The sequence below is a fragment of the Anabas testudineus genome, chromosome 4, assembly GCF_900324465.2.
Source record: "Anabas testudineus chromosome 4, fAnaTes1.2, whole genome shotgun sequence".
NCBI lineage: Eukaryota > Metazoa > Chordata > Actinopteri > Anabantiformes > Anabantidae > Anabas > Anabas testudineus.
Window position 1 is genome coordinate 2,645,577 of NC_046613.1, and position 23,840 is coordinate 2,669,416.

The 23,840-nt window shown below is 38.1% G+C and overlaps 1 protein-coding gene across 2 annotated transcripts in view; it reads left to right on the top strand.

Annotated features, from left to right (window-relative positions):
• LOC113152665 (inactive N-acetylated-alpha-linked acidic dipeptidase-like protein 2) overlaps positions 1-23,840 on the top strand; it is a 385,573-nt gene that overhangs the window by 117,731 nt on the left and 244,002 nt on the right. For both annotated transcript variants that reach the window (XM_026346045.1, XM_026346046.1), the window contains 3 exons: positions 4,165-4,341; positions 5,339-5,516; positions 7,084-7,245. In XM_026346045.1, the coding sequence (XP_026201830.1) occupies positions 4,173-4,341; positions 5,339-5,516; positions 7,084-7,245 (509 nt within the window). In that variant the 5' untranslated portion in view covers positions 4,165-4,172. The remainder of the gene's footprint in view (positions 1-4,164; positions 4,342-5,338; positions 5,517-7,083; positions 7,246-23,840) is intronic.

Genomic DNA, 23,840 nt, shown 5'->3' on the forward strand with positions numbered 1-23,840 from the left:
ATGTAAATCCATTATTTTAGTTAGATTTAAAATAAGCTTAATTCAACATCATTTTTAACAAGCTACTGTGTATCTCTCTTAAATTTTGTGGATAGCTATGTAACATTTGTTTCTGCTTAGTAGTTTCCAGTTATTCAAAGTTCAGCTTTGTAATAGTTCTGCAATAGCTCTATCGGTCACTCCACCCCTCACTTCACTTCCAGTGAAGGCAAAACACTGAAACAAGCAGCGAGTGAAGACAGCTGCAGAGAAGGAAACACTGTCAAGGAAGAACCCAAGTATATGGTAATGGGTTCCCAGACTTGAGGTACACACTGACTGAATAAGATATGTATCAAAGTATTAAAACTGATCATTTCTTTTATGATTATATTAGTATATCGAAATCATTTTGAGCTGCTAAAATAAGTTGTCTATTTAAAAAAAACCTTCATGGTTCACCCTGAACATTCTACAGAAGCCTCACACTAAAGCTGACAGTCTACAATTTAAGCATGTCTTGATTGTTTCCTTTTATATCTATAGTAGAGGCCTAAAGATACAAAATGATGACAATTGTGTCACTGTCCAAATGCCCACGAACCTAAGTGTCTGATTAAAATTAGAGCATTGCCTGTGTTCTGCCTGTGCTGTGGTGTGATATTACTCAGATTAACACCGTGGCAAACTGTAGAGCACTGTGTGCTAAATTTATGGTGTCACCTCCAACGTTCAGACCCAGCTGAGGAAACTAAAAGCAACGCTTCGACTGTACCGGGTTTTATAAGGCTTCTCTCACATCTCTACAATAAGACTGGTGCCACAAAAATAATTACCAAATCCAGTGTAGTTATGTTCACATGAAAAACAATGTGGTGCCATAGAATTACACCCCATGTACCTGCAGTAAATCCTTAAACATGACAGCATCTCTGACTCTTTTTAAGAGTGTTACTGTGCTTAGCACCCTGAGGATTGTAACTGATCTGCAGATTAAGAATTGTGCTGTGTGCCTTAAAAGAAAAAATAAAATCAGTAACAGGACTGGCAGAAAGGGGATAAAGTATGTAGAGGATGAGGATTATGACTCTGGATCATAGAGTTCTCATTTATGCAAAACACAGAAATAACATACATTTGGTGTGACTGAACAGCATTATAAACCCTCTTTTCAATAGTATGGCTTTATTATGGGTTTGACTTGTGTCTCCTGTGTGTAGCTATGGATGGTTTTACACATGGGCCTTTCACCTTTATTAATGAAGCAGCATAGACTGCTAAAGGACTCTAAATTGCCAGTAGGTGTGAATGTGAATGTGAATGTGAATGTTTGTCTGTGTCTCGGCCCTAAGGTGGACTGGCGCCTTGTCCAAGGTTTAACAGGAAAAGTGGTTGAGAAAATAGATGAATGGATGTTGGTGAACTTGCTAGGGCATACTTCTTGTGTTTGCACAGGCTGTAAATACTTATTAAAATGTGTTTTTGTACCTTTTTTTTGTTGTCAGTAAAACCCAGGAAATCACCAGTGCAGTGCTGTAATGGCCCATTGCTCAGTGTTCATATTCCCTGTCTACAGCATGCAGTCACAAACCCATAAATCTTAGAAGATAGTTTTCTTTTGAAAACAAGCTCACTTGTCCTTCTCTTTCTTGACCACCCCTGTGCGGGTCAGTATAGCACACTATGTATGTTGTCTTGTGATTATAAAACGTGTGAATTCATGTTGGTATACAAACTTGTCCCTTTATCACGTGTAGAATAAAGTCAAGCTTGGTAAATATAGGTGTTGTTCAGATGATCAGGTATTTTGAATGACCACTTTGAACAAATGATTCCCTGATTTATGAAGTGTCTAGTAGCACTAAATCCCCAAATTACCTCCCAGCTCACAACTGATACTGTGGAACTCATGGGGTTGGGGTCTGCTATTGACCGCTCTAACAAAATTAGGAAATGTACTTTCAGTGCTAAATCGCTAGTGAGAGACTATTGAGTTCTGCGCTTGTTGTTTTTCTTTGGGCAAGACTTTTATGTGTGGAGCCCTCTGCTTGTTTTTTTGAACTATGGATGTGCCCCAGAACAGAAGGAGCGTTGGGAAAGGTTGAATTAGCAATCGCAGATTCTCACCTAATCGACGCTTTGAAGGCGACTGCGCCATCTTTAATTAAATGTTCTGCTGAGGTTCTAATGGCACATTGACGCCTGAAGTCCAGTCACACATGTATACAAAAAATAAAAATAAAAAAGGGAAAAAGGAGAGAATAGAAAGAGAAGGTAGTAGCAAGGCATTCACCCTCCAGCAGTGATAGGTATCAGGCTAAAAGCCCCACTGCAATGTGTGTGGCTGTAACAAGAGGTCAGCAGTTAAATGAACTTTTGTTCCATTTTGCTCAGCGAATCCTTCATCTGCATTGAGCTAGAAGTAATGAAAGTGTGGTGGAGCATTGAAGATTGATGCCAGAGAACTCCCAGACATCTTCCCTCTGCTTTTTAGCCTCTGTCCTTCATCTATAAACACTCTACCCCTGCCTCTTTTCTGCCTCGCTGTTTTTAGCTGTTGTGTTCTGTCTTTCTGCTGTTGCTCAGCTTTTTTCATCCCTCCTCATGTGCCTGCATCGCTCCTCTCTAGGACTCTTTTTCTAATTATCTGTCTGCGTATCTTCTTCTCTCCGTTCCTTTTTCTACCTCAATCGTCTGCCTGAAAATACTTGAAAATAGCACAATTGCTTACAGATATCTGTAGCCTAGTCGGACATTTGCAATTTAAAACAAACACTTTATAATCATCAGCATCACCAGTAATGATTATATTCGGAGCATACTCAGGTGTACTCATTGATTGCCTCTCAGAATGGGAGAATCTGCAATGCAACCTGCTACTACTACACACAGACTGTACGCAGTTTTGCAGTACCTTATGATACATGATAAATGATAATACATGACTTACAGTTATGTCATATAACCTTAGTTTTCAATTATTTTAACACTGTCTTCTTTGGATGTTTCACTTATTTTCTTTGGCTAGATGTGGTTTAAACATGTAACAATTTGAATAAACCACTTAATAAAGTGACAAGTTTTCACTCAATACCGTCTCTAAGTTTGACGAAAGTTTTGAAATATCGGATTTTATTTAACTGAGTTTATTTTGTTCTTTTTCTTTCCTTCTTTTACCACTAGCAGCTATTGATTGGGTAGTTCATTTTCCCATTTATGGCGGACTTTGATAAAGCATGTAAAAGGGACTGTTAAACTTGACGACATACCAAGACACAAGCTGGGAGGTTTTATACAGCCAACGCATACACACGCACACACAAACACATACACACGCACTTCATGCACATTCTTCATGCATGTAATCTCAGCCCTGGTGAGATTTAATGATGCATGTTAAAGCCTGTGTTTAACCCAGAGCTGGTTTTACTGGACATAACTCACACACACACACACACAGACACACACACACACACACAAACAGACCCACTGCTTAACTCCATGCATCTGTCCAACACGCATTTCCAGTCACATTATTGTGTGTTAATGCATTGCAGCACCCTGTGGTGCTTTTAGTCTTCATAATTGCGTGCTGAGAGGGTCTGGTCAGTCACTTAGCCCAAGTAGCTATTAACCACATTTATCACATTTGCTTCTATATCTGGCACTAGTGATAAAGCATGACTTACTGTGAGTTAAATGAGCAGTCTTAATCTGACCCAGGTGGCTGATACCAGGCTTTTAGTACACACTGTGTGGATTTGCTACAGAGCTCTCCATACAGGTTGTATTTGACTTTGATGTGCTTATATCTTCATAGTGATCATATCCCTGAAACAAATAAAAAATCCATTCCAGGTTGATTAGCTCTTTTTTTGCTTGCAGTCTATGCTTAGTGATATTATTTCTTTAAGAAAAACATTAACTAACAAGGTTTATTTGCATTAAAGTAAGTTAGGCAGCTCTTCTTGCATCGTCCAACAGCGTTTGTAGGGTTTGCAGTCAATATGTGTAAGACTTTGGGTTTCATTTTCACGACCCCAATAATGTTCATTAGGAAACTACTACTGCTACTTTTCTTGGAATTAAAGTGAATTATATGAATGACAAAGAGCTAATGTTAATTCCACCAATAAAAAAAAAATGTGAATGATTTGAATTCATTTCTATACATGTGTATTCCAGATAACACTATGGCATACAGGAAGGTGTGCGATTCTCAGGCTGGCCCACTGGTTGGAGAGGTTATGCACTGCTCCGGGGGGCTGGATCTTGACTGGGACCTGGACAAGGAGGACCTACAGGAAGCAGGAGCCAGCATGGACCGCATGCAGATGCAGCATGTAGACTGCCAGATATCAGGTATCAGGATTGCTTTCATGTTGCAATAACATGGTATAGTTTTACAACTCATAAAGTAAAAAAATATGATAATAATATCAAAAAGGTTTTTATATATTACATTATATGTTTATTACTTTCCTCTACTTATCAGATAATGAGAGTTCATGTTAAGTAAAATACTGTCTGGATGATGTCAGGAGAGTTAACTTGATAAGTTAGTGAATTATTCATAAAACCTTGTCCCATATTAATGGGAATCCCACAGCTCATAACTTTCAAAAATTACAGTTAGAGGAGTAAAAATTATCACTCATATTAGCTGTTAACAATGTTAAATCAGATGTATTGTGTGTATTTGTTTGTGTTATGGCCTGTGCTGCACTAGTATGGAAAAGCGTAATATGTTCTGCACAGAAACTGTTTACATACTTTGGAAGAATATGCCACTGAACAGATACTGTATTTAATGTGAGATGTTTGCCGCTGCCAGCAGCTGCAAAAGAGAGAAGCTTCCCAAGTGCCTTGAAGCTAGACTTGAGTTCCTCAGCTTTAAATTGTGCCTGAAGTTCTAAATCAGTGGTAGTTTTCTCTCCTCACAAATGCCTTCTGAAGTAAGCGGGCTGATTTAAAAACTCTAAACTATGCGAGCATTTACTCAATTTCCCTTTCCACAGTTAGAGTTTGGTGTTTTTACTCTCCAAATGCCAACTAAACCTCGTTGAGAAAGTCCTCTACAGTCCTTTAAGTTGCTCTGTGGAGCTGTTTTATGTGCTAAATGCTCAATACAAATCAGCCTGACCCAGATTTTATGACAATCCTGTCAATAATTGAAGATACATTTCATTTAAGAAGACATCCTCATTGTAGCTCTATTGGAAAAGTCTGGGTAGGTTTGTCATCTGGGGACAATAAAAGTCTATACAAAACCATTAAGCGGTTGTTGAGCTATTTTAGCCTGTACCTGCTCTGGACTAAATGACCAACCAAACCAATTTAATATATTTCACAATTTTAGGGTGTTCAGACCCTGGTCCTGACCCTGACCCAGAGCTGATGGAACCTATCCAACCGTCTGTCTCAGTTTCACCACATGGACGATTTGAAAGACTCCAAGAAGATCCCAATTACATCTCCCACTTCACCAGGGCTCCTGGTCATAAAGGGCAACGGCGACTCCACTGCTTCCTGCTCAGGTAATTCAAGGACTGCTGAATTAGCCTTTATACAACTCAAGTTAGAAAGTCCTCACAACAGGTAATGTAAGTCAATAAGTTATATACCAGAATATAACTGATCTTTTACAGTTAATTTAGTACCAGCAGGTGCCAAAAAATCCACCGACGCTGATGATTTTTTAGGATTAGCACTTTAAGGACAAGCAGTGCAACAATCAAGCAAAAGAATTTAGAGACTGTGAGGTAAGAATTTATCATGTGGAGTATTTACAGCTCTCATCAATTATTGTGATGTGTCCTCAGAGAACTCTGCTGTTTTGTACTGTTTTTGCCTTGGGTTAAAAGTGTCTATCAACCTTGAGACTGTTGGAAATTCAGTAACAATGAATAAGCAAACATATTTTGTTAGTTAAGAGTGCTCTCCACCAAGAATGTGAACCTTTTGGAATTTCATGGTCTTATCATTAATTTGTCATATAATGTGATTTGATCATCTAAGTCAAGAGTATTAACAAATATAATGTGCCTGAAATAATAACACAAAGAAATTCTGATCTTTCATGTCTTTATTGAGAACAACCGAAAAACCTTATATCAAAGTACATATTTTATACATAAAAGATCGAAAATTTCTTGTGTTATTATTTTAACTTATTTTATTATTTTAAGCTATTATAATTGACAGCCAGAATGCCTAAGGTCAGTCAGGCTGTAACTGCTGCAAAAGGTGCTTTTTTGATGAAGGCAAAGTTCGAATAACATATTTATCAATTCCAGTAAAATCATTATTTCTAACTCTGACAATATCAGCATGTCCTGTTCTTTTGCTATATTTCATATTCAGACTAATTTAATGTGTGTTTCCTTTGAAAACAAAAAAAAATCGATATCTAAGTGATTTTAAACATTTAAGCGGTAGTGTATCTATATATATATATGTACAGTTTTTATATAACTCTAATACTGTTTAATTTAATTAAAATATGTCATGTTTTAGGGCATCTTTCTACAGTTTCTAGTACTGTACATCTTCTGTATAATAGGCACATAGCACATTAAGTGTGTTTAATAAACTGCATGAGGGAAACTCCTCTTTTAATCATCCCTGCTTATCATTAACCAGTTTGAGCATATATTTACATATAAATATTTCATTATGCTATGATTTAAATTGGATTGGAAGTTACATAGCCATTGACTGAAAAGATTGCATGTTATCAAGACAAGCACCATTATGAGTTGTTTTAAGACCTTGACTTTGAGTTTCAGTCAAGGTCTGAATGATGCTTTTAGACTTTGAGCCATTAGCACCAACACTGACTCAATAGCTGTTGAAAGGTAATAAGAGGTAAAGCAGCATCTGCACATCAAGCACAAGCACTGTGTCCCTTTTGACATATCCAAAAGACTTTATTGATCTGTACTTCCCCAATTTCATTATTAAGTTCATTCCTGATTTTGGAAAGAGTGGATAGATCTACTCTTTAGATTTTTATAGATTTTACATTGAACAAATTCCAATCTGTTGAGGGAGAGAGATTGCAAACATACCATAATGTCTTGAATTATTTCTGTTTCTTTATAGGTACCTCCTGGCAGGGCTGGGGCTTTTTGTCCTGGGTCTCCTAATTGGCTGGTTCTCTCACACACCTAACGTCAAACCACCTGTTCATCCGTCTGACAGCTCTGACCTGCTGGAGGAGCTGCTGAGAGGCATCAAGGCTGACAAGATAGATGCTCTTCAGAGGTAAGCTTCTGATGTGTTGCTAGCTTTCACCCTAATTCTACTACTTCTCTAAGTCTTGGGAATTAACATTTATCATGTGACACAATTTTGAGCTTTTCCCCAAACTGAACCCTTGACCTCAGTTGTTCCAAAACTTCAACAAATGTCATACAGGTAATTTTCTTACAGTAATGTGCAATACTTAACATCACACACTTTATCAGACACAGGTGTGCAAGAACAATTAATGTGCACAAAGGTAATTTTGGCAGGCAATTTTAACTTATTTTGTGGTTAATGTTTAGGATGGGTGGACTTGATATAGCCAGACAACAGTAAAGGAAGTAATTAATAGGGTTGATGGACTAATAGTCAGATAAAGACTAACTGGGAAAAGAAAGTAAGATTGAAAAAAACAAAGCAATGTTGTTATGATGGAATTGACATAAATGGATGTTCAAAGACAGAGACAAAGAGGTAGGAAACAGACAAAGATGATTATCAATAGTCAGAGTCTAGGTAGTGATCTATTTCTATCTGAAAAGTAAGGAAAAGAGTCCGATAGTAGAGAGGGTGCAGAAACAATAGATAAAGAATCTCCACCAGGTAGCAAATCTTTTTTTTAAACACTGATACAAACCTCCATCAACCCGAACGCTGCCTCCTCCAAGCCAGAGGATCATGGGATGCCTGGGTGTATGTGTCTCTGTGAGATAACTGGCTTTGCCACTGAACTGAGACAATCATGTCACCATGGTTTCCCTCTCTGAGATTTCCATGGTTTTCATTATTTATTTCCTCCCATTTATATTTCAAGGTGCCAGAAACACCCACACTCAACCATTCATAACCACCAAAGACCACACACACTGCATCTCTACCATCTGTGAGAATGATGCAGTGTTTGTTTCTGTTGATGGATAGCAGCACGTGGTTATTTTTACCACCTACTAGTGCCCAGTTAATTAATAAATCAATTGCTATAATTTATTCTTCTGTGAGCACTGTCTATTCCACTTGGATAGCAACACTAATAGATGCAGTCCCACACTGTATTGTAATCTTGACACTCCTACGGCCAGTAGTGGACCTATGTATACTTGAAAACATTTACATTTTTACAGTGTAAATGTTTAACTACAGAAGCAATGGTAGGGTAAATAATTAGAAACTATGTATTTTAAGTCTTAAGTCTAATTTGATATATATATATTATAAAACTTTACAGGTCTTTAGCTACCTATTGTACAGTAGATATTGTTGGAAAGTGTGAAAAGCCCTAGAACAGAAACTGCTGTTGAATGTATTTAACATCTGAGTCCTCAGGCACCACTGCACGATAAGCCATCATGCTACAGAGATAAATAAGGGCAAATGTGCTTGAGAGTACTTTGGAAAACTGCTCACACAGTCCACCACTCCATTCAGAGATGCAACTCTTGAGGAAACCTTATATCAATTCTAAACGTAGCTGGGCTCTCTGGGTCGGACCAAAAACTGGAAACATGTTCATGGATCCAAGTTTCATCTTGTTTCTGCATTCTTCAGGCCAAAACGACAAAAAATAGCAACTAGATTGTTGATCTAGTGCAAAAGCTATTAGCTGTGATCGTTATAGGGGTGCATCAGTGCCCATGGCTTGATGTCCTCAGTTTACAAATGATTTAAGAGTGTAGTTAAAGGAAAAGATAATGTAGCACAATGGTAAACATGACCCTGTCCTAAACCAGTCTTTAGGCATCTTCTCCACTAATGCACTACCTGCCTACTTTGCAGCAATCTTGCAGCAGTCTGTAGTTTATGCTTGTTTTGTGGATTATTTTCATAATCCATTTTCACATTTGCACTCCTGACTATATCTGGAGAATCAGTTCTGGACATTGTGCACAGCAGGAGAAAATCCGGGTGACATGTATTCTCACTTGGGGAAATAGTCTGTTTCGTTTCAGGGTGGGGCGGTGGTTGCTGAGTTAAGCATGCAGGAGAAATGATGTGACATGAAAAGTACTCCCTGATGTCCAGGGTGTGTGAGTGAAAGCAGCACATGGTGATCTTTCACAAATCTGCACCTGAATCCTGAAGAATGTTTCTGATGATGGAGGAGTTTTATTTTTAATCAAGAGAAATATTTTTCCATCTGTGTCGGCTGTCCTTGTCCTACCAGTTTTTTTTTTCTGATAAGGACCAGCGCTCTTAATTAAGTTTTGTTATGTTTTTTGTCAACTCATGGCATTAATACATACAGTGGCATTGTATCTGGAACCAGGTATTTCAAGCTCAGGGTATAACGGGGTATAACTATTGTTGATCTACATAAACACTGTGCTTTTACAAGACTGGAAACAGAGGTAATGAGGTAGTGTTTTGTATTAGGTAAAACACAATGCAACTCCTTTCTGTAGGTTAAGGAGGCTCATTCTACTTTATCATTATTGGCACAAGGTAAAGTGCACCCCGAGGTAAGAGACAGGTGGAGAGAAAAACCACCAGCAATCTATATGAACAAATATTACCATAATCCAAAGCAGACATATATTAGTAGACTGCATAATGTTTTTTTTTTTTCTACTTTAAAAAGAGAATAGTAATGTTTCTGTAATAAGCCACTTTTGACGTTCAGTTTGCTTGTCAGGAGTTCCATTTGTAGGTGGTGAAAGTGAATCTGTGACAACCAAGTATTTAAAGCCCCTTTTACACTGCCTGTTCAAGGCAGGATTATTGCTTATTTGTCTTCGTCTTTGCTGTTTTGATATTTTTTGTAGGATACTGTCCAATCTGCACAAGGGGAGTCAACTGGAACACTATAATTTCACTTGAGTCTCACTTCTGTAAATAGCATAAAAAGACCACTGTGGTCTCTTAACTTTGTTACAATGGTCACTTTCACAGTGGTATTGTGGGATATTTGTCTCAAAAGGGTTTAAGACTCAATAATTTCATTTTAAAAACCCTAAGTAGTATACATAGTCACAGTAAGATGTAGAAATGTCATCAAAATTATATATTCATTTTAATTTTTCAGAGGCAAATTTTATTTCAGGCAGATTTATATTTGATAAAATAGGATAATATTGTTGTATGCATACAGATTGATTTAATTTACTGTTATTTGCATAACAGAATTGTTTACATCTCAAATATCCACAAAATCCACAAGAATTTAGAAGTTTTAAAGTGGGTTAGGTGGATCAAGAAACAAACAGCTTTGTCCTCTAGAGAGCTGGGGTGTTTCTGGGTCCTGTGAGCAGTAAAATTATCCAGGAAGGGTAACTTTACTGTTGGTGTGTGGAACAGTGCAGCTATCTGGGGGAATACATCTACAGGTTGGGTCCAGGGCTCCTGCTGCTACGGAGTCCACAGAGACATGTAAATGGCTGCTGCGCCACCTCCAGTGACTTACACATTAGGTGTGGAGCAGGGGGAATTAGAAATAAAGGCTTGGCTCTAGTACAGTCAAAAGGGAGTGTGCATCTCTGTGCATCCTAAACTGATCACGACAATTTATATTGGTCTGTTGAAGGAGCTGCTGCCTCTTGTGAACCCCTCATACTAAATATTCTGTTATAGTCTTTATCAAGCCCGGAAAACTGACAAGTAAAGCAGCCTGAGTTACTTTGGGTTGGGTCTGGGACAAGAGAAGCAAAAGCAAGAGCAAAACAAAGGCAGACAAACTGAAGGAGACACATAAAAGAGGCTATGAAGACAGAGAAAGAAAGAAAGTGAAAGCTGAGGAAGAGTAAGGAGACAATAGCAGAGAGGGAACACATTTTAATAGCTTTACTCGTCTAGACAGGAAATATCTCGATGTGAATTAATTGCTGTTTGCTTTGTGGGATTCTCCCACATTAAATGACTGTTATAGCTTCCCGAGGAGCTCCGCATCCAGTGAATAACAATCAACATGTGTATTGTTTGGAATAGAGAGGCTGTCTTTAGCACAGATAGATGACTTCTACTTGTGTTTATTATTTTAGATTTCCACTCGTACTTGTTTCCCAGCCAAAGGGCCTCCGATGTTTTTTTTTTTCCTTCAATAAGGTGTCAAGGCGAAAAATAACAGACTTTTTTTTTTTTCCCAAACTTGTCACTTGTTGAAACTTTATGCAAGCAATTATTTTTAAATTTACACTTCAAAGAGGTGTGTAAGTATGCAGAGCTACTTTGAGAAAAACTGGATTAAGTTCAAATCCCTAGAAGATGGTTTCCAAACTGCTGGTATGTTGGCCCGTCTAATACTTATCTCTTCTGCTAATTATGCTACTGTAATAAAATCACTCTCACAGGAGAAGGGAAGTGGATTAGAGCATTTTGTGTTTTCTGTTTATCTTATAATATATATATAACCCCACACACACCTCAAATGTGTTGCTTTTGAACATTGGTTAAAAGAGAGGTTTATAAGGGGCAGCTGGTTTTGAAACCCATGCTGTAATTTCTACTCCGACTGGATGATATCTTGGGTTGCCAGATCTTTATCTAGCTAATATGACTATACCTGGCTGATATGGATCTTGCTTTGCTGGCATTGGGACAACTACCAACATGCAGCACTATGGTGTTAGGCTGGCAGACTAGATGCTGTGCAGTCTTCCCTGACTGCTCTGTGTTTGCAGAAGTAGTATCTTGGCTGCAAATGAAGTATAACATTGACCTCACTGACCAATGTAATGGATTACTTAGTTACTTGTGTGTATTCAAAATGGCAGTTTCCTACTTCTTCAATGCAAGTATCAATATCCAAACATCTGCATTTATGTCCATATTAACGCATGATGCTGCCATTCACTGTACAGTATGTTTATTAATTTCACAGAAGCTTTTATCCTAAGAAATTTAAACGGTGCACACACCTTGTATGTAAAATGACAAGACAAGCGACTGTCATGTATAATATTACCCAAGATTTTCCTCTTCCTTTGCATATTTTAGGAACTTCTATCATATATAAGTTCAACAAATATAATCCATATACAAATGATGTGTCATGTATTAATCCAACACATTAAATGAAAGTTAATACAATATTCAGGTTTGGTTGGAGAATATTTTAGAATGGCTCACCAGTATGTTGAAGGGCTCAGCAAGGACAGTTACAGTTAAATGCTGGTGCAGTGTTAGAAGACTAAAAACGTTCTGAAGGTATCCACACTGCACAAAAGCCTGAAGAACCAACAGCTTTTGAAACGCAACTAAACATAATCCACTCAAAGGATCATAGGTGACTCTGAAGTCTGCACACATTAGCCTTTCTGACTATCTGCTGCATTTAATCTGACGAGTTAGATCAGACCTGCAATTGATTTAGACATAATTGTGGGTTTACAGAATAAAAAACAGTTTTTTAAATTAATTAAGCTACTCTTTAGTAATCTGTCAATCAGTAATTTAGGGAAATGAAACAGACACTGATATTTAGTGCAGTTATCTACATTAGCTTTGTATGTGGCAAATAAAAATAATTGGTACTCTGTGTTTAGTGTTTAACATAACTTAACTCATTATAATCTAAGAAATAACTGACCTCTGCAGCAGATTGATAAACTAAGCTAGTGGGACTCAGTTAAGGGGGGGGGGGGGGCATTTCAGGAGTTCTTATTCTTTTGTGTGAGGAACCTGAGATTTCTGGAAACAGGTTGTAGAGTGAGTATCTGAAAGTGGGCTGAATGTAGTATTGCTTTGTTAAATCATTCACGTCTCTAAAAAGTCATTAGAAGGGTTTAGTGAGTTTGAGCTGCTTGAGACACTAATCAGCGAGATAGAGCTGTGCTAAATTCTCACTCTGTGCTCATGGCCTCACAGTGTGGCCACCACGCAAACAGCTCAGGTGACTGAGAGCTGCAGCTGAGGTTACAGTCACATATGGCCTCGAAGTGACAGTGATTGCCATTTATTAAATGAAAGATCTGTTCACCAGCTATCAGCTGACAGTCACGGCATGTTCACAGAAATCCGCACGTAGTGGAGCATTTGGAGTTTTTTTTCTCAGATGGCCTTTCAAGAGTGTGTTTTTGTGAGAGGAACCTGTTTAACTTTGTGCCCAAACCTAAACCAGTCGTGTTTGTTGTTTGAACCATGAATTGAAGGGCAGATGCCTGGTATAGACCTACTGAGCCTACTAGGAGTAGGGATATACCAACCCCCTCTATGCTCCCATAAAATGGATTGCCATTGAATGGCTTGCTAACATTCAGTGGTTAATAAGGGAGCTGCCAGTCTTGACAGCTACAGGGAGAGAGTACAGCATAAAAGAATAACAGCAGCTAATTTAGATGAGGTGGTTTGTGAATAGCACCTTATGAATATGTATCTGCATCCCAGTACGTCCCATCAGTCTCCAGGTTTTTATTCACCTTCATGTCACTGCAGCTCATTTCTCTGATTACTTCCACTTCTCATTAAAGTTGTGTTAATCAGTGAAATCAGCTGCTTTAGTGGCTGATTGCAGAGACTCACTGGCCAATGATGGCACAATCAGCCTTTTGAACACCTTAACCACCTTAAGCACCTTTAGCACCAAGGCCTTAAATGTTATTTTGTTACCCCTTACATACTATATTGTATATAAACCAATCATCCACAGCATTAACCAAAGCCTGCTGCATAGTAACAACAAAATAACTGCTACTCAACATCTATGAGCTCGAACTCCAAAATGATCTGATCAGTTTCAGTCACTATTGGTTGTAGTGCACCAAAAGAAACACAGAGGCACAGAGCACAGAACCATCAACTAGTTTTTTGGGGATGTAATTGCGAGGCTACTCAACACACAACTCAGGCTCTACACAGATTCAATGCATACTCAACATGTGGCCAGCAGCCACAGTCATTCCCAAATATTCATGCAAGCATCCATAGTGCTTTGTGCCTGGTGTTTATATCCATGTGAGCTTGAAGCAGAGCCCTTGTCAAAATAGCGCTTTTGCAATGTGACAGCCATATCAATAACACTGTTTTTGGTGTTCCCATTAACATCAGACTCTGAATAGCAATATGATGCTGAATAGATTAATACAAAACCCGAGGAATAATAAGTAAGACGGCATCCAAACTGAGACATTATGCAATTGGCGGCAGTTATGTTTAAATTATTCCAATGTTCAGAGTCACAGAGTTTGATGTTGAAATATAGAGGAGGCATATTTTATTTTCATGGTGATGATTTCTTGCTGATATGACGTGATTCAGGGGTAAGAGCAGATACATGGAGAGGGGAACAAGAGAAACAAATGAAGCTGGAAGGGGTAAGCATGCGGCAGGAAGTGAATACAAATAAAGAGAGAAAGAGGAGGATAGGGGAGCACGTTAAGCCATCACAACAACAACAACATAGCTAGGATGTGACTATAACTGATGTCATTTTAAATGAAGAATATAATTTGCTTCAATTAAAAGCAGTTTTTTGTTGAAAATTGGAAAACAATATGAACTATACACCATGCATCTAATTAAATCTATAAGCAGGACCCATAGAAACCATTGCCTCTAGTATTTTTAGACATTTCAACTTTCCTCCAACTTTTTATTCAAATCCAATCAAGTTTTCTTTAGTTTCACGAATCACAAATTTACTATGGTACCTTAAAATCTTGGTTGGATTGTGGATCTCTGTAGCATTGATTTTGAGGTTTGCATTATTTAATGTTAGGATTGTATAAAAGCAATCATCTAATTGGATTCTCATTGCGCAAATAACCTCAGTAGGCTTTTAAGACATGTACATATTGAAGTACACCTAAATAAATTATAATAAATTATAATACAACAATTTAATGTAATTTTGTCGATGCTTTTATCCAAAGCAAGTTACTAATGAGTAACACACACACACACACACACACACACACACACACTCCAGGAGCAACTTGAGGATTCATGTCTTGACACTAATCATGTGTGGACCAGAATTAAAACACTGACCCAAAAGTTACTGGATCACCTGCTCTACATCCTGAGCCTTCACAGCCTGAGTGTGATGGTTGTTTGTCTGCCAAATAGTTTTTTTTTTTAGCAACAACAATTCTTCTGTTTGTGTTCTGGCTACTTCTGAAGTAAAGTCAGACTTGTCATATGACTAAGAAAGACATTCATAACCTGGCTGTTTATTACATGTAACTAAAGCTGGAATTGTAGTTATCCAAAGATACTCCTTCAGGTTCAAACATAAAATGATGTAAATCAGTGGAAGTACATGAGACAAACAAAACAAGCTCTGCCAGCCTTAAATGTAAAGAAGTACTGTATATATCACACCGTATCTGGACTTTATGGGAACACACCTTGGTCAGAATTCACAGAATCTGCAAAGTTGTGTGCAGTTGTGTGTAGCCCAGCATGAAGAGAGAAGAACGAGCAGGCAACAGCAGGAATAAATAAGAAACTCAGGAAGAGTGTTGATGTTTTTTTGTTTTTGTTTTTTGCTGAGTTTGCATGTGTATTGCTCAGTCAAGGCTGAAACTCATTATGAGGATACACATTCTAGATATGCAGCATCACAGCACAGCAGGTAAGAGCGAGTGTGTATGTGTGGGTGTATTTATGGGTGTGTGTGGTCACTGCTTCATCATATAAATGACAGAGCCTATGTCAGTAGCCTTTTCTATCAGAAGGACCATCATTTCACTCTTTCTTTGTGTCTTGCACACGAAACATATTTTTGCACTGTACTCAGTGAACCAGTGCAGCAGCAGAAAAAAAAAAAAGCTTCAATCCCGAATCTTCATGACTTAATCATATACAGAAATCAAAGCAACAGTACCGTGACAGATTAAACATATATGACCCTGTCCGCAAATCATATTAAAATTCAATCTAAATGTGTGTTGCTTCACACAGCCTCGGCATTGATGGGAATGTGATGGGATAGAAACATCTTCAGCTAGGTCAGGAAGCTCATTGGTATGCTTGGAAACATCATCGCTACTGGAGAGAACTTCACTGCAGCAGTCAAAGATGTCATCTCTGCATCCTGGCAGAACAGCCCCGTCTGCTAAAAAATGCATTTAGCTACTAAACTAAAACCACGAGGATGTTTTAATCACAGGCTGGATTATCTTATGATGCAGCGTGCAGCAGTGCTACATTTTTATAGTGCCAAGAGTTCAGTTGTTTTTTTTTTTTACATACAGGAACCATCACACAAACTCAGGTACATTCTGCTATTTAGAATTTTCCAGCACCGGGTGTTGCAGCTCTCAAGATACAGGAATACAGGGCCGACTAACATGATAATAATAATATACTTAATTGATCCCTTTATCAAAAATGAAGCCACTATGGGTTTCAGTGTCTTGTCGAAGGACACCTCAACATGTGGCCAGGAGGAACAGGGCATCAAACCACTAAAGCTTGGGTTGATTTTTCTACTTCTCTACCAACTGAGCTGCCGCCACCCTTAATATTCCTGTATCAAGTGGAAATGAAACCAATATGCAGCCTTATCTTTGACATAAAGCTGCCTATGAAAAGGTGATGCATGAAGAAATCAAATGTTTTGTTACTTTTTACTAGCCTAATAGGATCATTTTGTTGGCGCTTTGTATGTAATTGTAGAGTAAATAAAACTTTATCAACTCGTGTGCATGTTGTACTGACAGTGGCAGATAGAAGACATTACCTGGAGATCATAAAGGTATTTAAATCAAACTGCAAAGCAATTATTAGTCTCTCACACTAAAAGTTGTCTGCCTTAACCAAACTGGAGCAGCAGTAATTGTCTCTATAATCCACTGGCAGCATGAATCAGTTTAATATTCCAGCCCATTCTCATTCCCAGGACATCGAATACTGACTCTTCGTCAAGTGCTTTGGCATCTCATAACAATGTTAAAGGCACAGAGGTGCACTTACAGCCATATGAGTCACACAGGGATGTCAATGAACTGCAATGATAATACAGGGGCATCAATACTATATATGACACCTAAAGCAATATAGAGCAGGATGAGCGGCGTAATTGGATAAGACGATAACAAGACTTTTCCACAGAAGTTTGAGTCCTTCCACAACTGTAACGATGATGGTTCCAGCTCACAGCTGCCAGCATTCCAGTTTCATTGGAACCATGATCGTTACAGTTGTGGAAAATTCATAGTTGACTTGAACTTGTTGAAGTTCATCCTTATGCACTGAATGTTGTCAGCAGCCAACATATATGATACAGTTACAGTTAACCCTGAGAGTGTTTCACTCTGAATCTCAGTGCACTGCTTAAAGCAAGCTAACGTTTTTCACACTCTACTCCATTGAGTTTTTGTACTATTTAATGTTTAAGTGCTTCTGTGGTTTGAGCTGAGTTTGATCACATATAAAATGCAGACGGCAGCAGAAAGTGAACACTTTTTTCAGTGTCAAATATGACAGTGAGAGCACACAGCTGTATCTATGACTATAAAGTTGATTTGTATCATGATTTGTACCTGCAGAAATGCTAATAGAACCTACTGACTGGTATTCCAGACCAGAAATGGAAATAGAAATGCAAAGAGCAACAAGAAGGTGGCTGGCAAACAATGACTCTTGCTGGGTTTGGGCAAGAAAAGAGCTTAAAGGTAGTGAAAGGTCATGGTTTTGTTTAAAGCCGGACTGCAAAGTTTTTATGACCTTAAATATGTAAGGGCTTAAATTCAACCATTAAAACTGGATGTTACTTCACTGCAAGATTGGACATGTTGGTGGAAAAAGGAATATAGTGTCTGGGAGCAGTTCACCGATATGTTCAGTATTAACACATTTGTGATTTACCAGTCGTGTCAATTATCAACATCCTGTTTATGTAAATAGAAAACAGAACATAAGAGTTACAGCTGTGTTCTAAATAACAACTTATTTATGGTTTCATAGTTTTTTGGGAGACAGAATGTATTGGAATCATCATTACAACTCTCAGGAAGAAAACAGTATACATTATGTTTCCATTCTCATTAATGATTTGTGTCTGCCTCTGAGTCCCCTGACTTTAGTGTTTCCCCATATTTGCATTAAACGTATACCCAAATATAATCCCAATAATATAGTCAAGGCCTGTGGGCTTACATGTGGCGCTGAATTGTTTTCAGTGTGGCTCTTTGTCAAAGTCAGGTGACTAACTAACTGTAGTTAGCAGTAAAAACTTTTTTTTTCACCAATTAATCAAAAAATCTGCTACTCTCAGTGGAACTACTGCAGCTACAGTGAAGCAAAAGCAAGATTTAGTCATAAAGAACATTCGACTGCAGATGGCTGATGAAATGGAGAGTTTCAAAAGACATTTATTCCACCAGAAATTGGAGTCTCACTTAACATCTTTCAATTAGTCTTATCCGATTGACCATTTCATCACAGCATGTGGTAATTATTAACATCGCCATCAGTGTCCAAAGGTACTGATGGGGATGTTTGTCATGCGAATAGAAACATCATCCCATACTCATCGCAGTGTTAAGAAATAGAGATCGCAGCCAAGCGCTGAAAAACCCTCACTGCAGGTGGACGTGTCATCAGTGCTGGTTAACATGGCACAAATGTTCTCATCACAGATCATGCCATCACTGCTGCTTATAGAGACAGCATCATCACATCATCATCATCTGTGAAATGCCTTCACTGAAGTTGAGAATTGTACCACACTCGTTGGAGGAGTAATCAATCAACTTTATTTGCATGGCAAAAATGCAAATCAGAATACACAGCGATAAAAGACCAACGGCGCAATGAAAGACTGGGGAAGAAAGAAAATCACAATAAAGATAAAAGCAGAAGATGATATCATAAAAGAGGAAAACATATAAAAACACAGCAAAACACTATAAAGAATGTCTTTAAACCTAAGACTGAGAGGCAGCGAGTTGTATAACAAAGGGCCATCACTCTTGGTAATAAGATGTGTTTTCAGAGGGCCTGCTCTGATGGATCAGAAGAATCAAGATACGGTTCTCAAAAATCTCCTTTTTAATTTCAATCAGATTTAAAGATTTAAAGATGTTAAGTGAGACTCCTGACCTCTGTTACTGTCAAAACTAAAATAAAACTTTTTTTTTTCTTTTTAGATGCCATAATTCTAGTGTCAGATTGATTGTTCCCACTACAGGACAGTTTTAAGTTTATAACTTTTAGCAGAAAAGGTGATTTCAGATTCTGACCCTGTGCGGATGTTGTACATTTTCATGTATCCTGGTGACTGCATTTTCATGGTAGATGGTTCTCAATGCTTTGTCTTTTCTAAATTAATCGATTTAGGTTGCAAAGGTGTTGCTCTCAATATAGCACCATTGCAAATAATTTGATGAATAAGGGAGTCAAAATGTATTCAGCTCCCTAGTGCTTCTTACAACACTTTGAATAATAGTAAGCCTGAATCAGATGAACAAAAGAACTCAATAAACAAGTGCAGTGCATACTGTAATTGAATTTTACAATGTATAGCTTCCATGTGCATTTACATTATGTTGCCTTGGAGGCATAGCATAACTATAGTGAAGCTCATGCTGCTGTACCACTGTAGAGATATTTAGAGCCAACACAGGCACACAGCTACAGTATATCTCCTCCACATTCAGACCTTAACAAGCACCTAAGGTTGAAAGCCATAGTAGAATAACAGCTGAAAGCTTGAGAAAGGGAAGTAACTGCCACGGGCACCATGTAATGAAGGAGTTATGTTATTCCTGTCACGATGCTATAAGAAGAATCTGAGTGAAATGAAAGTCTTATTTGAATTTAAAACAATTGATGTTAAATTCTTCCTTTTAGGAGTTTGCAAGAAAAAAAACAAAGCCCTGGTTATTAAGCTTGTGAGGGAGAACATGGTAATAACTGAAGCTGCCCCATGGAAACTGCACGAATTTAGGCCGCTAGACAGGCAGAGGGGAATATTTAGAAATATGTAAGCGAGGAAATCAAACGGACAGCTTCACAGGGCACAGACAGGATTCAGAAAAGTGAGGGGGTCATGTCCCCATGATCCTCAGCGAAAACTCTGCTCTTGTATAAAATACTGTACGGCACCATCTCATACACTTCCACAGCTATAAGGGTCCACGTGACATAAATTTCCTAAGCTGCTCAAGTTCATGAGTGTCTGCCAAAGAGATGTGACCATGTGGACTGTGTCCTCAGCTGCACATTTGCGGAATGCACATTCACAGCCAAGACAGTTCCTTCACAGTTGAGTCTAATGCAACATTCAGCATCAATGGAGGACATAGTGTGCCCTGTTATAGTGGAGGTATGTCATTTTTATCCGTTTATCCTACTAACCAATCATAGATGTTGAAGTATTCTTCAGGACTTGTAGGTTTTCTAACATTGTATTCATTATAATGACTAAATTGTGAAGTGCTGAGCAGTATGTAGTGAATGAATTTCAAGCCTCATTCTACTGTTTGCTTTAAGCCCCATGTAAAGCTCTGGCGGTAAGGGTGTTCAGAACATGTCCAACTTTCATGTTCAATGCTATTTTTTTCAGACCTGCAACCAATCTTTAACTTTTTAATTAATCATAATCACAAACTTTATGAACCTTAACCTAAGTGTTAGTAGCATACCCCGAACCATACACAAGCGCAGGTGATGTCATAAAGCATTGCTTTTAACGTGTTACTGAATTGTCAGTGGATGGAATCAGGGATTTGTCTAAACTGTCTTATAAAGCAACCTAACTAAACATCAACCAATGTTTATTGGCTGAACATTGTTTCTGCTTCTTTTCTAATCCCCTCTGTTTGCAGGAAAACATAGAAATGAAAAAAACTAGATGTACTGTATGTCTATAGTTAGAGGTGCAGTCTCAGAAAGTTTGCTCAAAATCCAGAAAATACATTTTACGAATGCGTAAGCATACACGTTTGTGAAGATTTGAGTGAGGAGGATAAAGACAGAGCTGTAATATTCCTTGTGAGCGTTTGATACCTGCCTTATTTACATGGCTCAATCTTTGCTTGAATTATCACCTTGTATATAAATTAGTGAGGAAAAGAAAGGAGCAGTTACAGTAAACCCAGGATCAAGTACCTTGATCAGGGAAGTGACCAAGAAGGTTCAGAAATTCTCTGTTGAGAATGGAGAACTTTCTGAAGTCAGTCCATTATGATAGGGAAAATCAATGGAAACCAGCCTTAGGAGGAAAAAATTCTCTAGAAACTTCTTATTTACTAAAATTCTCTGGTGTGATGAAATTTGAAAATTGAAAATTGAAAATCTCTGTATCTGTTTGTAGTTCCGACCTATGAAACAGGAAGAGTTCTATTCCAAGACCAGAATAAGCGACAAAAAGGCAGGGGTCAGACTCTTTATGTCTCTATGCTGAGAACCTCAGGGCACATTGAAAAAGAATCCGCATATAGTATTTTCCCACTTGTCTCTACTGGATTCTAGCCATGCACATAGTGCCCTGTGGTTCATGATATCTTTCTCTGAGAATAAAACAGGTGAATGGAATTTCATTTGTGGAGCACAAGTTGAAAAATTATGTTTGCAAATTTCACAGGCTACTTTCCTTTCACGTAAAATTATTCTTGTTACTCAGGATAATCCACATCTCTTAAAAATTTAAGATAATTTTTTTAAATGAACAGTTTAATCAAGAATAGTCCAAGAAAAGTCATAAGCACATCAGCATCTGAAACATTTCTTCTTGTGTAGAAAGTGCAACATTTACAGTACAGCATGTACCAGACTGAACTCATAGGGATGTGGCTGGTATATGTGTGTACACAAACTGAGTTTAACATCATAGTTTAGGTTTTCATCGTAAGGCCTGTGTGTAGTTACAAAAATGTTGTCAAGGTTAGGGAAAGTTTGTGGGTTCACCTAAATGTCTTTCAGTGTTAAGAGTACCAACACAGAACCATAAAAAAGTAATATTTCTGTGATATACAGTAATACCTGATGGGAGCAGATATTTTATTCCATGAGCAAATATTACTAAGGGAAAACAAATAAAATATTTAGTACATGCATTGAAAACTTTGTAACTTGCTCTTATAGCTAAAGAAAACACAATCTATGTAGTATGTATCAGCAGACTGATAGTCTAGCTGCATGGCTATTTACAGGCAAAGACAAAGGCTAAGATTGGTGTTGGTGTTTAGAAGCTGTACAATTATTCAGTTTTAATTTTGTAGCATTTCTTATATTAACCAGTATTGTAGTTTGGACTGAACATGGAAAGATGTTCAACCAGCTCGAAGGGATTCCAGCTACCCTCGGAACTGGAAAAGAAGACACCAGTGACTTTCTGCCTGTGATATTAGTTTAATCGACTTTAGTATATGAAGGATTTCTGCACTCGGCCAAGACCATGGCCCAGAAAAAAGCAGTTTAATGTATGTTTTGATGTCCTTGGCTTTGACATCTTAATTCCATGAGACACTGTGAAGTACTCATTGCTGCATTGGGCATTTCATTGCTCGTGGGATGCATTTGTAACTCGCTAACATGGCCTGATTCACCAGGATTGGGTCTATAAAACATGCATTTCGGCACATGCTAGCACTTCAGGGAAAGTCTTTCGAGGGAGGGACTGAAAATATAGTCTCATTTACAGTGGAAGCTGCTGTGCATCTTATGTCTGTCTATCTCCATTTTTCACTACATGCCACCAAATTGATTCCACCTACACAAGAGCCCTTAAATTTGCTTTATGTGTGTTTATGTGTATGTGTTTGGTTTTTATTTTGTGTATTTGCCTCGCAGCAAAGATTTGGATGACATTCTACAAAGGTCCCAGATCAGACTCAAGCCAAGAATGTCATCTTTTTATATGGTACATGCTTTAGCCCACTGAGTCTGGCAGAACAGCCAACATTTAGCTGTCCCTAACAGGAGGTCTTTCCACACACATCTTTTCATTTGCAGCAGCAATCACATGGATTGATTAACTGCCTTAACCAATACCCTCTAGTAGTGCTTGAAATCCAGGAGCATCTTAGGTAATATAAATGCTTTTTCCAGACCCAGATTTCCCCTGAACAAGGTTGTGGGGCAGAGATTCCAGTGAAACAGTAGAACTGGTCAGGTGTATTGTAGAACAAAAGCTGCACCCCATAAAAAGAAAATGAACATGTCCATTGCATGATTTACACTGTTATTGAAATCAGTGCATTGTTGAACAGAGACTCTTAAAGACACTAAGACTTTACTTATTTGCCCCCCACATTAATGTGATTTAGGACTATAGAATCAAATCGGACTTGATTTTAACATGCCACAATGAACTCCAACCCTGTTTCCTAGCAACAGTGGTAAATACCCTAGCTATGCTTTGACAAGGAAAGCATTACACAGATCTGAAGTATAGGACTTAAGTGCAAAAGCAGGTCAAAATAAATGTAACTCAATTTGCTCAATCATAATGGAGACATAATGAGATTCAGTTCTTATTTTTCTTGTGAGGCTTTATTCTTCTTATGTGTTTAAAAAGTACTAATTACTAAGTGTAAAGGTGGTTAGTAATGGTACAGCATGGCCCCAGAGTAAGAAGGGCCTATTTGTATAGAGACTGCTTCAGTGAAAGTGCGACTAACTTTGCTGACCGATCCCAACCAAATACTAATGTGATAAATCACCATTGGCAGTTTATCATGTCATAGAATGTTTCTCTACTTTTACCATGTGCGTATTTGCATGTGTGGGTGCGT